The following is an 18,779-nucleotide window of genomic DNA, read 5'->3' as shown; positions in this document are numbered from 1 at the left end:
TTGCTAGTGACGATGATCTTCGGCTTTTGAACCGGTTCTTTTTAGTGAACAGGACTGAATGGACTGAATCGTTCGAAACAGTTTTCAACATCAAATTCAATATTCTAAAATTCAATATGCAGAAATTCAGATTTTAGAGAAAGTAGGTCAAAGGTAATACACAGTGAAGAGCAGATGATCTCAAGTTAAGCAAAGCATTTTGTCCAATTAGTTTTCTGGCGTGAGCAGTTTAAGATCTAGCCGATCATGAATCGCCCAGAGGTAGCCGAATGTTTTTCTTAAACATTTATGATTCATATAGGCTTCTTATTAGCTAGGTTAGCATTCTCAGCATGTGAAAAATTGGTCTAAGCCAGTTGGTTCTCAACCTTTATATAGATTTTCTTTTTTGTACATATACCGCAAAATGCTTAAATCAAGATACATTTACTTTAGACGTTATGTGACATGCGATAATAAGGAATATGATTCAAGACACTTGTTTTCTGGGAGGAAAAATGAGTCAAGAAAAATCTCAGTGGCATAAGAAAAATAAGGTCACAGTTAACTTGGCAATGTTTTAAAAAATCCTTTATTTTTGGCGTTTCATATGGCCTTTTGGTTCAGCAGCATGGCCTGGGGGAAGATACTTGTTTTCAGAAAAAAAAAAAGGAGTCAAGAACAACATCAGATAAGATGGGAAAAGCAATATAATCTTGTTTTCTTTTTGAACTATTCTCTAAGCTGTGAAAATAGTTTGAATTGTTTGTGAGCCTAACATATCTAAGCAGGTTTATCAGATAAAACATGAATATAATTAGTCCTTTTTAAAAAAATTAGTCTTAATCCATCAATATATTCTGAGCTGTGTAGTTCATAAATGCTGTAAATAAGAGAATGACAAATCTGTAAACAAGATATTTGGAAGGAGGTTATGACAGTACTGCTACCACAGCAATTTGATGGAAACTATAGTCCCCATGGAAAACTCTTCTGAAGGGTTTCAGGTTAAATGAGGCACGAACAGACACATAAAAGAGTTACCTAACTTTATTAATTTCATTATTTTAAAACTAATATAAATCCCATGGAATATCACCCTGGGGCCATTAAGTCTATGAATGCATGGACGCCTGCCATTAAGTACTGCATTCCAACACTCCATTCAAAAGTATTACAGTTTTTCCTCACACGTCAACAATCAGAGTGGAAACACACACCTCAGCGCACTCTCATTCTCACAGCACTCCTGTCTTTCGTCTCTCATGTGCAAGTATATGCAAGTTTGCTAGTTGAGATTAATATTAGTGTTAGGATTTCACAGCAGCAAAAGAAAAAAAAGAGAGAGGGGGGAAAAGGTTTGCTGCACAGTTTCAGAACAAATGTGTTAATGACAATATCTATGAAGGAGTAAGCACTTAACAAGAGTCACTTTCTAGGTTATTTGAGAGAGCTAAATGAAGGCTAGGAGACCCTGATGAAACAATAAATATCAGTTCCCCAGCCGTTTCTTCAGCCCCGTCATCCTCACAGAACCAAGTTGACATATGGATCTTGTCTGGGGAATTACACTCTCAAATGCTCAATCAAAAAATCCAACTTCATTATATAATAAAAACAACAATCAGAATACAGAGAGGTGACATTCATCTTTTTTTCTTCTTTCTTTCTCTTTGAAAATACATTAGGTGAAGTGTGTTACATGTGACGTCAGATTGAGGTGCTGAGAGGGGTCCGATGGAACACAAACATGTGAACGTTCAAAAAGGTGAAGTGTGCAGTTGGTTCTCATCAGGCCCGGAGCTGAATTAATTTAATTTCCATCAGTCCAGGACCTAATGCATATACATGTAAAATTAAATGTACAAGAAGCATTTCTATATGCTTTTTAAATGAACTTCCCGAATTGAGTTAGACCTGGTACTGAGCCGAAATGCAACCGAATGGACTCCAGCTCAGGATTTCTTGTTGAGAGTGAATTGGAGCGAGGGTGAACACTGTTACAGCAGCTGATCTCTTAACCATGATCTTGTTTCCTAATTAAGGAATGTCTTGATTGATGAATGTCTTGACACTTGAAATCTATTTTGGATCACACGGTCTAAAACATAAAACTAATCAATATACTGATCAATAAACGGAGTCCTGCAATGTTTTGAATTGGAGGTTGACATTCTAGTCCAGTAAAGCAAGGCATCAGGTATGTAAAAATGCTTCTTTACTAGAGCAGCAATCCTTGCCTGCAAGTTCTCAGGCCTTATGAGGCCTATTTCATTATATGTGCAAAGAAATGCATTGCAAGGAACCATGCAAAAATAAAATACAATGACACTTATGAAACAAAAGCTACATAGACCCTTTATAAATACAATTCAAAACCCTTAATGATGTTATTTCTAGCTGTACTGTTACTACATGATAGCTGGCACGCTAGGTTTGATGCTTTTTTTGTGGATTGTTGTTGTTGTTTTTTTCATAGTTGCGCAGGTATTTCATGCCATCTTTGGTTGAATGCGTTACTGAGAAAACATGAAAATAAAAAGAAAAATGTTCAACAAAAGGGTTGCAAGAAAAATAGCATCAACTCTCTGAAGATAACTGAGCCTCGATGTCCACTCTGCAGATGGGGCATTTCTTGTTAGTGAGGAGCCATTGGTCCACACACAGTTGATGGAAGAGGTGCATACATGGAAGGCGCCTGCAAAAAAAATCAAACAAATAAATAAATAACAGTGGCAATTAATCAATTAATATTCTACACAATGCTATCAGACTTGTGATATAAGCTGAACGGTTAAAAACAGATCAAACAATATATAGTAATCAACATGTTCCAGCACAAGAGGGCAGCATAGAACAAAAAAAAAGAATTCGTGACTAATCAAATTATGAAATCTAAACTGATCCCTGGAGACCACACACACACACACACACACACACACCACACACACACACACACACACACACACATATACATACATACATTATATATATATATATATATATATATATATATATATATATATATATATATATATATATAAAATAATACAATAGCTAAATAAATACAATACTCTAGAAAATAAAAAGTGCTCTTTGTAAGCAACATCATTATTTACCGTATTTTCCGGACTATAAGTCACACTTTTTTTTCATAGTTTGGCTGGTCCTGCGACTAATAGTCAAGTGCGACTTATTTATCAAAATTAATTTGACATGAACAGAGAGAAATTAACCAAGATAAAATATTACCATCTACAGCCGCCAGAGGCGCTCTATACTGCTCAGTGCTGCTGTAGTCTACACTGAAGACATAGAGCGCCCTCTCGCGGCTGTAGACGGTAATGTTTTCTCTTGGTTCATGGTTCTAAATAAATGTGACTTATAGTCCAGTGCGACTTATATATGTTTTTTTCCTCGTCATGCCGTATTTTTGGACTGATGCGACTTATACTCAGGTGCGACTTATAGTCTGAAAAATACGGTAATACTGATTCTGAAAAATCTAAAATAATCACTACAATCTTAAATCCCTAGTATTGCATGTGTTTACCTGACATCCTCCCCTTCCTCCAGTATAGACAGACAAATGGTGCATTTCTCCTCTGTGTCTTCCTCCGCACACTCCTCTTCCTCTTCCTTACCATGCAGCTTTCTCTGTGCACGAGAAAGAAGTGTAACAGCCATTATGAGTAGAATCACTGCACCTAAATTCTCATAACCTGGTGAGCAACACTAGAACAGGCAATAGCTTTGTCTCTTCTTTCCCCCAGATATATAGTTTATATGAATGTTTTTCATTTGGTATATTTAATAAGCGATGTGGTTGCTACAAAAACAACCACACGAGAGCAGCATAGCATGTTACATAAACATACAGCAGCAGTCTATTTTTGGGATAAACAGCATGCTGATCATTTACACAAAATGCCAAGCAGCAGCAAAACCTAAACCTAAAGACATTGCACATTGTATATTTTTAATAATAAAATAAAAAACACACACAAAAGAAAAACACAGACACACACGTTGTCAGTGTGCTCCTCAACTAGATTGACTAGGCCATCGTTGACTATTCCTGCCCCTGTTAACATCTACACAATATGGGAGCTAAAACATGTTTTCTCAAACTAGTTGTTCACATTTTTTCTCACCGAGTTTGAGGTTGAGTGCATATTTTTCCCAACAGATGCCCATGCTTCAGGTGCTAACTGTTCCTCAGTGTCTCTCTCCTCCACCTTCTGTATTAGGGGGGGGCAGGGTTTTAGATTACTGTTATTCAGAAATGTAATGCATTCTGTCATCGGCATGGATCCTTTTGCTACATAACAGTGACATTTCAAATGTCTACACTATGCAGCTTTTTGGCAATAAAAAGACTGAGTAAGGATTTCTGATGTATCTTATGACACAAAAGAGCTGATTATTATGGCTCTGGTTACGTTTTTGTGTATGTGTGTGTGTGTCTAACAGGAAGCCCTGTTGTAGACTGCCTCTTCAATATCACCAAACTGGACTTTATGATGTTTGGAAGTGAATGTGTTCTCACCTTTTTGTATTTGTGTGGATAGGTGCACCTCTCTATGGTTCCCTGAGAGGCCCCTCGGTTCACAGTCCCCAGTCGCTCTTCTAAATGCAGCAGATCCTGTTAAAACACACTACTGGTTAAAAGTGCTTATAAACAGGTCATGTCATGAGAAATTCTTGGTAAAAATAACACAAAACCAGAAGGACTAACAAGAACTAATCCCCATTAATAGAAGAGTCTGAGCAGCTGATGGTCTGTATATCAATCTGAAGAATCCCACAGTTAGAAGTTTGTTGTCTTTTTCTTTTGAACAGTATGTGTAGTGTATTGTTTTATGAATCCATCACAATGCATCACAATACTGGAGACAATAATCTCAGCTTGTTAGTGAGCAGATCTGAGCTTTTCACATGCAAAGGGGGGGATTTCTGAAAGTTACAGCACACACATGCACTCAAAAATTATTATTTACTTTATTATTAATACCCTTTTAACAGCTTCTAGTAATATTAAAATAGTTAATCTATTCCAAATATATATTGCATACTTTATATTTGTCATGCATTCTTCAGGAAACCAACTTTAGATCACTGATGATTTTGGTCCACATTCCAGTTCTTACCTCATATGTGCGGCCAAAGGTCATTCTGGAGGAGATGTAGCGAATATGTGGATATGTCACCTCAGGCATTGAGCCAGTGTGCTAAAGAAAACAGAGACATACAATTAGTGACAGCCGCACTCAGGAGAGAAATGGAAAGAAATGAGAGCGCATCTGTTTTAATCAAAGAACTCCCGTAATTTGGGACCAATGTTTATGAGGGGCATAAGAAATTATTCACACGTATGCGCACGCATGTCACTCCATGTGATTTTAGACTTTCAAATATATCAAATTCAAATTTCACACTTCAAATGTCTAATGAGCTTCCATTATAACTTGCAATGCATTATTCATGCACCCAATACAAATCACCCTGAAATAACAGATGCTATGGATACAAGCCACCATTAATCTGTGCCATACCTGAGAGCAAATCAGCTTTTTTATTCATGCTAATGTATGCATATATTTCAGTTGATGAAGAGTAGGGACTCACCATCAGCTGGAAGGGGAAATGGTGCAGTCTGGGTGGAGGGTGATAGTGTGGCAGATGCGAGGACAGGTGTCCTGAAGGGTAGGGAGCTACAGTAACACCAGCCTCGATGCCCAGCTCCCTAAAACAGCAACCAGCATGTTAAACGACAGCTTACAATACAATGTTGCTTGAAACACCAACATCATGACTAACAGATCCTGATATAATATAGTTGGGACACAATACCAGGCCACACATCATCCCATCACGTCACTTTCATTTAAAACATAAGTTGCTGATAAAGAACCAACATGTAACATCCTTGGTTAGCAACATATGAGCAACTTACATTTTTAAAAGAACATCTGAAGTAATTCACTAAATGTTAAGACACTTCAAGCAACATTAACTGCAGACAATATTTTAATTCTAAATTCCAAAAGTGATATTGTAAAAAATTCACTGTAAATTCATGAGGGAACCCATGATTTCTGTGTTAGCGGTGTTCAAACTATCTGAAATATTTCATGTACTCTACCATGTGGTCCTCTGGTCAGCCTGCCGAGGATGCGATGACATAGTTTGAGGGACGTGAATGTGATGTCCGTGACCGTAGTTAGGGTGCATTCGATGGGGATGCGGTGGGGGTCTCTCATGTGCTCGCCTTAAGGAAAGAGGAATAAACGTTATAACAGAAAAAAAATTTACACGAACACAAAACACCTTAATGAAAGAGTTCTTCCTACTGCATAAGGCTTCAAGGGTTACTTCACCCAAAAAATAAAATTATATCATTAATTACTCACCCTGATGTCGTTTCAACCCCTTAAGAGCTTTGTTCATCTTCAGAACACAAATTAAGATATGTTTAATGGAATCTGAGAGCTTTCAGACCCTCCCATAGACAGCAACACAACTGAAATGTTAATTTGTGTTTTGAAGATGAACCTAGGTCTTATGGGGTTGAAACGACATCAGGGTGAGTTATTAATGACAGAATATTCATTTTTGGGTGAACAATCCCTTTCAGCTTTGCCATCACAGGCATAATACATAATTACATACAAAAATACATTACAAAATAAAATGGTTATTTTAAAATGCAATCATTTCACAATATTACTGGTCTTATTTTATTTCTGAACAATTACATATTCAGAAATATATGGGGTGTGAAAAAGAGACTTGTACAAAAATATCACAGCAACTCACGTCGGGTGCTGCATCATTCTGCGTCTCTGAACCTCCATCCTCTGCAATATGTCATGCTGGTGGAGCCTCTGGACAGGGTTTGGGCCAAGAACGGGCAGGTGGTGTTGCAGCGCCTGGTGTTCAGGGGGAAGATGCTGCGGCAGAGGGGCACTGGAGCCTGGGAGATGATGGGAAGGCAGGGAGGGTGGAAGAGCTGGGGGCACCGAGTGGCCCGGGCCGTGAGAAGGCAGTGGGGTGTGGAAGGGGAGGACGGGGTGAGGGATGACATAGTCCCCCTGTGGAGGAGGCTGTTGAGGGGGAGGGGCATTGCTGTGGGAGTGAGGACAGGAAGAGGAGGACTGGTGGTGCAAGGGGCGTGGAAGAGGGCCGTCTGGAGGAGAAAAGCAGAAAGGTTAGTATAAATGTAAGAAATGCATCTATTATTCCTGTTCTTTTATTTCTGAATGATACAATTTTTTCACGTAAGTCAAAAACTGCATTAAAAACAACTGCCTATGTTCATATTGGCTTATTATAGGGAAGATGGAAAGACTTTAATGGAAACCCCATCAGGGCTGCAGGATGGTCTGGATATTGCCCAGGTAAGAGTTATTATCCTGGAGTAGATGAGTTGTACTGTTTGCTAAGGATTTGACATACAGAAGGGAATGAGAAAGAAAGTAAAGGGAAAACAAAGATAAAGAATGGCCGCGAGATACAGGAGATAAATATAGCGAGAGAAAACGGAGAGAATGTGCAAACAGGTGCTTGAGTGAGCTGTGAGTGGCAATTACTCCACTAAATTCAGGCCCACAAGGGAGACCAGCTATGCTCATTTATATTCCACACCACGCTATTGTGAGCACAATCGGCAATTAAGTGGGACTGCTGGGCACACTACCTGCAGCACTTAACACATTAAACATCAGGTGTTTCATCTAATTACCATAAAACACAGACGCCAACATCTCAGCATCTTCACATTCTCACTCACACACAATAAATCTAATTCTATTTTATTGCTTGCTTCTTCGAATATCTAATAAATTTGAAGTGTAATGGCTCATATTTCCCAAGGCTACATACATGTAAGTTATATCATTGTTCTGTGGTCTCAATTTCATTCTGTAAATAATTATTTCATATTAGTCAATTGGTATATTGATTAGTTGTCAATACAACAACCATTATTTTAATGTGACTGGCCTTTATTTATCCGATTACTGTCATTTTTATTTATCAGGTAAAATTACCTAACTTTAAAATGAATTAAGCCATATGATTTAGAAAAATGTGTCACACAGACAATTTATTAAAACAATATTTTTTTAAATGTGAAGATTTATATAGGAGAAAATATATGAAATATTCTGTTGTGACTTTCCAATTAAAGAAATAAAATCCATAACGGAAAATCACATTTTTGTTTTAAGATGCACTGTTATATATAACAGTACAAAGCATTTTATTTTTAAACCAGGACCATTCCACGCCTAAATAAACTAGTTTTGGATTAATAGTATTAAAATATTAAGGTAAAAGTGCGTACAGGAAGGATGCATGTAGTGCCTGCAGGAAGAGAGCTGAGGAGGCTGGGGCTGAGGCTGGGCCACTATGGCTGAGCTGAAGGAGTCTGCCACGCTCTGCTGGCTGGGTCCAGGTGCAGCCTGGGAAACGTAAGCAGGAGGCCGGGAGGCGGAGCCTGGACAGCAGGGATCGAAGGCTGATGTGCCGTGAAACCCTGTACTGCTGGATCCACTGCTACGCACTGCACTGCTACTGAGATCCACCGGCAGAGTCTGCTGAGACACAGAGAGAAACAGAAGACAGAAACCAGCAGTTAATCTAGCTGCAAATGTGATGTATTTGAACAAAGACATCTGTTCCATTAGCATATAGCTGATGAAGTGACTTTGAAGAAAATCGAAATGGTTGTCAGAGTGTTGCTTCGGGGTTGCTAGGGCATTTTATTACATAACAAAATATTATCATAATCATCAATAATTTTTATTATTATTTTACAATATATTAAGTTATTTATATTTTTACTGTTTACATCAAGCCTTCCCACAGGAAAACATGATGCACTGGCGACTGCTCGTAGTTGTATGTAGTCGAGGATGATTCAAGCAGTTGTCAGTTTGTCACGTGAGAGTGCCATTTTGCTCCTGTTGCTTCTCATAACATTGACAACACTATAATGATGAAAGTTACATCTACAGCAGATCCCACACGTGTCTCTTGTCTTGCAGCTGATTTGCTTGTATTCACAGCAGTCTTCTTTTAGTCAGCTGCCTGGAGTTTAATACATGGGGTTAGGGCTGTATATCTCGTGAAATAATATCTTCAACACTCTTCAATAAAGGCACATATCAGGTCCATATATATAAAAAATAAAAATAATAATTAATGAATTAACTAGCCAAAGAAATGATATGGATAACAACCAAAACAGTATTAAATGCCTCTCGAAACGAGGGCATTCAGTCCAAGTCTAATCCTCTACACACTCTGATGTATAAAACATGCCTGACAGCACCTCGCTTCGCTCTGCACCTCCTGTCTGCGGCGCATATCTGATGATTAGCTAACGGCACTTCCTGTTCATTGCCTCATCATCAAAGGCCAGAGACATTTGCCAAATGCATTCCACACAGAAACAACTCTGCTTTCATGGTAAATGCCCTGAAAGCCCAGCATGCATTGGGACAAAGTGTCATGACATTCGTGGCCAAAAAATTTTCAAACACAACATTCTCTTTTGTTTTGACACACAAACTCATGCACAACATGCACAGCAGCAGCCAAGGCAATTAGTTCAGTGTGAATTATTCAACAACACTGAGAGGATGGCCTCAAACTAAATCCCGACGGAAAAGCTCAGTTCTAGAAAAATACTTTGTTCATAAAGGTGCTTTGGATTTTCCTTGTCATCATCAAAAAACGAAGGGTGATTTAGTATTTCAAGAAGGCAGAATCTTAACTAATTGCAGACAAAAACATATGCTGTTACAATATAAACCATGTGTGAAATGAAAAACAGACGGTGCTGTCAACAATACGGACATTATACTTTGCACAGTCTACCAATTTTTTTTATTTTTTTCTCCTCAATTCATTTAGCAAAAAGATACCCTCGCCTTTTCCAACACACCCACAATTAGGGCTGCACGATATTGGGAAAAAATGACATTGCAATATTTTATTTTTCTGCGATATATATTGCGATATTTTTTCTTACAAACAAAAATGGGGTGAACACACTTACATTCTCATTTTAAACGATTTAAACATTGACATCATCGTGTCAATTGATTAATATGCACGGGGGAGAGAGAGCAAGACAGCGCTCGTGTTGTTTGAAAATGGCTCTCTCTCTCTCTCTCTCTCTCTCTCAATTCAATTAATATTGCTTTATTGGCATGAGATACAAAGGTACATATTGCCAAAACATTGTAGATAGCAGAATAGAAACAAACAAAACTAAAATACATATATATTCATAAGAAAAAAAAATTACATGCAAAATAAATCCATATACATTTCTATAAACATTGATGGTACTTCTAATGTACAGAGAGTCTGTCTCTCTAAACTTGCATGTGGTTTTCAGTCCTGTCAATGATAAACTTTCACTCTATGAAGGTTAAGCTGCGCAATTAATCCGCGAATCACATTGGTCAAGCGCTGGGGAGCAGCTGGCCCATACAGTTAATGAATAACTGATCAATTACGACAGCCTACATCGCACATCCTGCGATTTGACTACTGGGATTCGTACATCGCGATATCGATGCTTAAACGACACATCGTGCAGCCCTACCCACAATCCAAGGTTCTCAAGAAGCGGTCAAGCAATTATTTAGGTACCTGGTCGTGGTACTGGTTGCTGCTGGTCACCCCTCCACAGGGCGCAGGCATGGCAGTGGGCCTCTCCAGAGGGCAGCTGGACTCTGGGAAGGTTATGGAAGGAGGGACCGGGGTGGTGTGGTGGTGATGGTGGAAGTGGTGCGAGTGACCATGGGAGTGCTGGGAGCCAGAATGCTGGGGTCCAGACTGCGGTGTCGTCCCACTCTGCATGCACCCTGAGTGGGTGTGGCCTATGGAGAGGTGACCTGAAGACGGACCGCTGCAAGGAGAGTGCTGGGGGCAACAAGAAGGTAACCTGGGCATCGCCACACCTCCATTCTCACTAGACAAGCTTCTTCTGCGCTCATCTGATTGGGGGATAAAGACATATAATTAAAAACTATTCATCATATCAATCGATGTCACCGTCAATTATTGGATAGTAGTCTCCTTTACCTTCAGTGGCAGTGGTGTTGGTGATGCTAGGTCCTGGCACTTCACCGTGGCTCTGAACAGCCAGTGTGCTATCGGGGGCGGCCGCTGAGCAGCTACTGGAGGGACCAGGACCCTCCCGTGGCGATTCTGAGGTACAGGCATTATGGGATGAGGAAGAGGAAGAAGAACTGACCAGCTGTGGGTGTGTGCTGTCAGAAGTGGTTGGCACGACTGAGAGATCTGCAGATGGATCAGCATATACAAAGACAAACACACAAACAGAAAAGATAAACCTTTCTGACTAGCCATGAACAATTTATATTGGTTATTTGCCGATATCAGAATGTTTATTTTTATCAGTGTTGGTTAATACTTGATATTTAATTGTGCATATTATTTTCCGCTAGTTTTACATTTAGATTAGCCTTGCCACCATGTAATTAAATCAATTTAATAATACTGTTAAATTTAATTTATCAAATCTCAAAATCTACACTCCCGTTCAAATTTTAGGGTCAGTAAGGTTTTTTAAATGTTTCCGAAACACATCTCTTATGCTCACTGAGGCTGCACGTTTTGATCAAAACCAGAAAAACAGCATTATTGTGAAATATTATTATAATTTCAAATAACGGTTTTCTATTTTATTTTATTTTCAAATGTAATTTATTCATGTGATTGCAAAGCTGAATTTTCAGCAGCCATAACCCCAGTCTTCAGTGTCACATGATCCCTCTAATATGAAGAAAGAATTCTAATACGCTGATTTGGTTAAACATCATTATCAATGCTGGAAATAGTTTGTTTTGCTTAATATTTTGGTAAAACAAAATGTATTTGTAAGCATTATCTTTGAAGGACTTGTTTGGAAAAAAAATTGTTTCTGTAACATTACACTTTACTCTCACATTTGATAAATGTAATGTGTTCTTGCTGATTAGAAGTATTAATTTCTATCAAACTGTACATTATAATGTTGTGATTATTAAATACTACAAGATAATTTTATTATTGAATAAAATGACTGATTTCAATTTTTTTCTTTTATTATTAAAGAAAATTAACTGATATCAGACAGAATTTAACCATCAGTGCATCCAACACTTTTGACTGCTTCTGAGATGCAGCAGCCAATGAGTACACCTTAAATATTAACTACAAGGGTCTTCTTAACTGAAAGGCGTTTTTTTTTCAACTGGCAACAGATGGTCTTCTCCAGCTCTAGAACATCAGTGTGATTGTTCATGTGCATTTTCACACTCAGACTTTATTCACGAAGTGGCCCATGAGGATAGCTACTCATTAACATTCCATTGTGAGTAATCCATCTGCTATTTCCTAGCAAATCAATTTCTCACTCCGTCAAAAGAAATGCAAATGCAATCATACCTCAGCCTTCTCTTTTACCTCCCCACCAGCTATAAACCCCAAACACAAACAAAGAGACTTTATGACAGTAAATCAAACAAAACAATGTAAATGAGTTCTCCTTTGACAAACCTTGAGATTTGGGAGCACATCAGATTAATGAGATAACACTTCACAGACTGTATTTCCTTCTCCAGAATGGCAGTTTAATTGGTTTCTATAGTAGTTTTTTCAGAGCTTGAAGACCTCTCCCACCCCCTATTTATATATTTATTTATATTAAATAAGTACTTTATTAATTTACAATGTATGTATAGTTCCACAATTAATCAATAATTACAGTAAAAGTTTTCAATACAAATAAACAAGTGAAGTTGCGATACCAAACAGCACCACAAGGAGATGCCAAAGACCACTAAACCGCCTGCCTTTTACGACTATACGGATCCATTCAGAATCGTTAAATCTCTGACCACCACATAATCAGCGTTCATTATAAAACACTTTTGCTTTTAAACCAAATACATGCTGAAATGAATAATATTACTGACACCTGGACGTAGTCACTATTCTCTCCGCAATCGCTGGTGAAATCAGCCGTGTTTGTGCATTAGTGCTGATTTGAACTTACTGATTTCATTCGTTTACTGGTTCCTTGGAGTTTACTAGCCGGTTTCTTTTCATTTAAAGATATTATTTTTGCTGTAAAGTACAGATTCAAATTAGTAATCAATAATTATTATTCTACTACGTACTTCCTCTGACGTGCTCTTGCACCTCACACACTCCGCTTGCATTCATTTATGTGACTGGTCGACATGGGTAGTGATTTCTATAGTGTCCTTTCTAATCATATATGGGATCATATAATCACCCAGACCCTGACGCTTTTACTCAGCGTACATGTTAATAAAGTCTCGCACCTTATTAATATCATCCTGGAAGCAAAATCTAATAGGTAGAATTTTTCGCTATCGAATTATGCTACCATCTTTTTTTAATGGGAGGTAGCAAACCGGCCCACTTCAAGCATTGGTTCTCTCTGAATCTTTGGGGCCAGTGGCTGATCGCATAACAGGCAGACATCGTCATTATGTTGCCTGCAACTGAAATCATAATTAAACTCAATTACACACAATAAAAGGGATGCTCTTGTTCTCTATCAGTCTATGTGGCTGTGAGAGAATGCTGTACAGATGTGAAGGCTATTTATGCTGCTGTGCATGCCGAAACGATACAGATTAATCATTATTAACGGGGCCTGAACACACAGTCGAGCTGCAGTCCACAGCACTGAACACCACTAACCGAATCAACCAGATTCATTCCTCGTCCCCCTCCCACACAGAGATACAGCTCAGAGACAGAGAGGGAGGACCGCTCACAGTCAAAGAGGAGTAGATTAGATGTGACATCTAATATTTCCCAAACCCACGCAGTGTTAAACTGGGTGATCTAACTCTCATTCCCTCCTTTATATTCCAGACCTGAAGACCATCATTACAGCACAGAGTCAGGGAGACGCTCATCAAATAACTCCTCAAACCTGTTAGATTTCAAATAATGGCCGACACACAAAATTATCTCTCCCTTGATTTCTCACGGCTCAGAAAATATGGACAGCAGATTGTTTTTAGTTATGGTTATGCAACGCTTTTCTGTTGTTTTTAAAGTTGTGGCTATTCATGTATATTGAGCACTTGAGTTAAGCATGAGAAGAAGTCACGACTGGAACAATATTCAAAAGGCCTTTTCATATTCTGAAACGAGGGGATATTAAATTCCTGTCGAGTTCCTGTTGCTTTCTCCCTTCGACTCCCTTTAGTTGGGCTGCTACACTGGATGGATATAGGTTTTCAGTCCTGAAGCCAGTGATCATGAAAAACACATGGATTCATTCACTCCTGCTTCTCCACATCTAAAGATTTTATGATAATAATAGAATTAGCACAAACTGATACAGAGAAGACACAAAGGATAATATAGGAGGATAAATAGGGATGTGGAATGCCTTGGTACTATATTGGTTTTCTGCCATTATTAGTTAGTTTGTTGCTGGTTTTTTAAGTTACTGGTAAAGGTTTACGTTGGATAATTAATTGTTCATGCTCATGTCCACTACTTTTTACATTTAAGTATTAAATGATGGCAAAGGTAAAGTTAATCTAAAAAAACACTAAGAATTGTATATCACTGTTAAATGTTATCTTTAGCTTATTTTTCAGCATTTTTCATACTGAAAATGATGTTGTGATCCCTAAATTCGCTTGAATTCACACTGAATTTAGTTTTTAATTTTGTACATTATTTCAGGAAATGAGTATAAAATTGAATATCTTGCATAACGTTACAATTATTGGCTTACATGGGCCAGAACGGTAATATTGAGGGATCCATACAGAGCCCCGAACCTGCTGCACATAAAAAATGCTACTGTGCCCACAATTACTGACCATTAAATACCTCGATTAAAGTAAGAGAACAAATCAAAATGATTTAACTTAAATTAAGGAACAAATTAGGAAAATGTGGCCACAAGTTACTTAAAACAGTGAACTAATAAACCAAACATGGCCACCCATTAATAAGCCATGGGAACCAGTTTAATTAGTGGCCACTATATCGATATTCTTCCTTTAAGTCATGTGTACATCCCTATGTGTAAAGAATAGCAAAGGTCTCCTCACCGTCCTCGTCCACGGTGAGGTCCACCACCTCTCCAGCACTCTGTCTGAGTGGCTGGATGACGGTAGACAGGCGATGCCGGCCACGTCCCTCCTGAGCTCGGCTCTGGGAACAGCTGGGACCCCAGTGCATCCTGCCATGGCTTCCCACAGAGCGCAGCCTGCACAACACACAGATGACAGCCTACATTAACATAACTGGAAAACTAAATTAATCAACTGATCGGATGTGGTAATGACTGGGGGACGCACGATACAGATTTTTGCCAAATTTCTGATAAGCCAATTTTTTTTTTTATCATTTTGGGCAACAGCCGATGTGGATACAGATATATATTTCCTTTTGTTTTGAAAGACCAATTCTCTCCTGTGCAGAAACTATAAATAAATATATTTAATTTGGATTAGTTTTGAGCAAAAACTTATTTGTTAGAACTAGTAAACATTATTATTATTTTTTTAATGAGAGTTAATTGAAAGCTTTGAAAATAACGTAATTTTTGATTAGTAATATTCATAGCTAAGGTGATGTGGTGATGTGATGTGCACGCAAGTGTTTAAAAAGAGCTCGCAGGCTACTGCATATCTGGTGCACTCGGTTCTTTTTGGCATTGATTTGCCAGCATAAGAGCAACCCCTAGATAAACAGAAGGCCTTAACGGACAGGCATTAGGACCCAGGTGAGGCGTTCGTGGCTGTCGCTGATCCTGCTGTATACGCTAATAATAATTTATGTTATCACACACCCGTCTCATAGTGTACGTAAGATGAACGCTGATGTTTACATTTTAAACCTTTATCAGTCTATTCTGATAACATCCCGATAGCATTGTTTATCCCTAGTAATGACTGGTAAAAGTGGTCAATCGAGGACAGAGCAAATGTGCTGCAGAGGCAGACCTGTGTTTGGAAAAAATTAAGAAACGGTGAACATGAACGCTTATTTGACTGGCAATTCTGACTTACACGCCTCTGATTGGTCATTGCGTTCACACATTCAACAAATATATCTGTGATTTGCTACCAAATTCAGCGCTCCAAAAACACATTGTGAACTGAAACCTTTGACGCTCTCCGGACACTCACACAAATTTGGGAGCATTTGAAAGCAGCCGCCTGTCAGCAGGTCGGTATTCTGTACTACCAGTACTGTGGAAAGGCTGGTATCATTACGTTTATAAAATTTAAGTACTGGCTTGGTACCGAAATGACAGTACTTATGACAACACTATTGCAGAATTTAGTTTTGTCTGGAGAGTTTAAATAACATGGCAGTTTTCCAAAATCCCAAATAAATAATTCTGGAATCACTCTAGGAATTCTAGCCCTCTGAGGATTTGATTCCATAGGAAGGGGCACAGTGGCCCGGCTGCCGTAAAGCAGAATGTGTCTGGGAATAGTGTTCTCCAGGCTGGGATTTAGGTGGCCCCAAGCCCCTGTGTCTGGAGAGCAGGGAAGCCCCCTGCGTCCCTAACCCAACACTGGTGAGCCCGTTAACCACAGATTGCATCATTAAAACATCAAAACAAAATGATTACCAACAGGCTTGGAGGGGTGAGGGATTCTCTGGAGACCAGGGGAGTGACTCCAGAACAATCAGTTTCCTTGTGAACTTCTCAGTGAGTGTGTTTGCATGCACATCTTAACAACACCCATTATGCTTAATAAATCAATGATATATAGGTCATGTACACTCTTTATAAAAAGTGTTCTTTATATCAGGTAAAGGCAGTTTAAGTACAATCAGTTCAGACACATAGATTCCGGCTCATTTCCACAATATCCTTCAGCGTGCAAACACCTTTTCCAATGTTTTGTTGGTTTCATCGTGTGTAAGTCTATTGATGTTCTGACATAACTAGTCATGTCACAATCTGCGTGTACAACAGAATACTAAACTAGATTTATAAACATTTAAGGGAGCAGATCAGATTGAACGTTGTGCTCTCAGCATCAGTCCTTCAGAACATCTGTACTCAGAGGACGAATAAAAACAGAAGAAACAAATTACTAATTCTATGTCACTATAAACACTCAACGCACAATTCCTGCTTCTTTAATTTACCCCTAGGATCAACAAAAGTACATCCAAATTGCATGCATTAAAAAATCCATAAACTGAAAATAATACATAATTGGGGGAGGGGGAAGTTATAATCTTAAAACTGAAACATACAGAAGCAAACAATCCTAACAATGGAAAGACTCCTAGGAGTAGAACTCTTATCTTAAATCAGCGGTTCTCAATTCCAGTACTCGTTCCCTCTTGCTCTGTATATTTTGCATGTCTCTCTGTTAACACACCTGATTCAGATATTCAGCTTGTTAGAATTGAGCTCCGTGTATGAACTGTGTTCAGATTTACATGGTCTCTACACAGTGTTCATTGCTCCCTACTCCCTGAGCAGGGGAAATCTGTTGCATTTTACTTCACTTCGGAACATTCTTTCTCGGATTTGCGCTGCACAATGTCTTCACACACGGACAAATGTGACATCATATACATCAGTAATTTAAATTCACGTCTTGCACACTTCAATGCACTTTGAATGGAACTTATATGTTTGCTTCAAATTGCAATCATGGCGGAATAAGAGAAACATACAAAATGTGCAGAACGGGGGCGCAAGGACTGGAATTGAAAACCGATAATATTGTCATTCTAAGACTAATATAATGCCGTTTCAACTTATATAATGATAATGGCATAAAAATGAAGGTACACCTTTTCAAAGATCAGTAAACTTTTATTTGTAAAGAATATTTAACACTGAAAACATTTTAAATATCCATAATAAATGAACAAAACAACCAAAAACAATAAACGCAATGGACTCTCAGTCTGTTAAAGAAATATCACTTGAATAAATACCAAGAACAACAAATTAAATTGGGTGAAAACAAAATTGCACTTCAAAAAATATTGAACATTAGGCTCAGACGAGAAAGAGAGAGAGATTTTATGGCAGATTCCGAGCAAGAAATACTAACATGTTGACTCTGTGTGGCTTAAGGCAGGATCTCTGCACATGTATTTTTGGGCCAACTTGGCTATCAAAGGATATCTTCTTTGATTGTCATGCCACCACATCAAGGGATCACCAGATGCATCAACTGCTTCTTTCTGGAGGAACTTGGTCAGCTCTGCATCAGCCTACAGCTCCAGCACCTTCTCTACCATCTTCTGCTTAGTACCCCATCGTGTGACAACATCCTGTGTGAAAGATAATATATAAAATAACTACTTTTTACATGAACATTATTTATCATTATTAATTTGTATGTTATATTATGTTTATATGACAGTTAGGGATGCTCATATTGACAATTTACCAATTACTGAAAGTAAACATTTCGACCGATTAATACAATCTTTTTTTTTTTTTTTGCATTGTAATAAAATTCAATTTAAGAAAATAATTAAATTTTATGTTGCAAATTAAACTATCAATGAATTAAACACCACTTACCAGTATTAGACGGTGTTGGGGGAGATTAGCCTCACACTGTGCCTTCTTCTTAAGCCAGCTCAGGTTGAATGCATTGACCAAACATTTACAGAGTCCTATGGCACGCGCTGTCTGACCTTTGTTGCTGTCCAGACCATGGGACACAGTGAGATGGAGGTTGTGACCAAAGCAATTGAGCCATGGCCAGTCAAGATAC

The 18,779-nt window shown here is 38.4% G+C and overlaps 1 protein-coding gene across 5 annotated transcripts in view; it reads right to left on the bottom strand.

The window, feature by feature from the left end:
- Positions 1 to 1,013: 1,013 nt before the first annotated feature.
- Positions 1,014 to 18,779, bottom strand: part of LOC128016966 (E3 ubiquitin-protein ligase Arkadia) — a 39,982-nt gene continuing 22,216 nt past the window's right edge. The window contains exons 4-15 of one of the 5 annotated variants that reach the window (XM_052601975.1): positions 15,117 to 15,274; positions 11,083 to 11,301; positions 10,648 to 10,994; positions 8,327 to 8,579; positions 6,799 to 7,168; positions 6,125 to 6,250; positions 5,608 to 5,725; positions 5,130 to 5,210; positions 4,529 to 4,624; positions 4,134 to 4,220; positions 3,533 to 3,636; positions 1,014 to 2,677 (exon numbers count right to left, since the gene is read on the bottom strand). In XM_052601975.1, the coding sequence (XP_052457935.1) occupies positions 2,560 to 2,677; positions 3,533 to 3,636; positions 4,134 to 4,220; positions 4,529 to 4,624; positions 5,130 to 5,210; positions 5,608 to 5,725; positions 6,125 to 6,250; positions 6,799 to 7,168; positions 8,327 to 8,579; positions 10,648 to 10,994; positions 11,083 to 11,301; positions 15,117 to 15,274 (2,077 nt within the window). In that variant the 3' untranslated portion in view covers positions 1,014 to 2,559. The remainder of the gene's footprint in view (positions 2,678 to 3,532; positions 3,637 to 4,133; positions 4,221 to 4,528; positions 4,625 to 5,129; positions 5,211 to 5,607; positions 5,726 to 6,124; positions 6,251 to 6,798; positions 7,169 to 8,326; positions 8,580 to 10,647; positions 10,995 to 11,082; positions 11,302 to 15,116; positions 15,275 to 18,779) is intronic. The other 4 variants (XM_052601980.1, XM_052601976.1, XM_052601977.1 and 1 more) reach the window with 4 other exon arrangements.

This window comes from Carassius gibelio, chromosome A7 (genome assembly GCF_023724105.1).
Source record: "Carassius gibelio isolate Cgi1373 ecotype wild population from Czech Republic chromosome A7, carGib1.2-hapl.c, whole genome shotgun sequence".
In the NCBI taxonomy this organism is placed as follows: domain Eukaryota; kingdom Metazoa; phylum Chordata; class Actinopteri; order Cypriniformes; family Cyprinidae; genus Carassius; species Carassius gibelio.
This window is presented reverse-complemented; position numbering and strand designations above follow the sequence as displayed.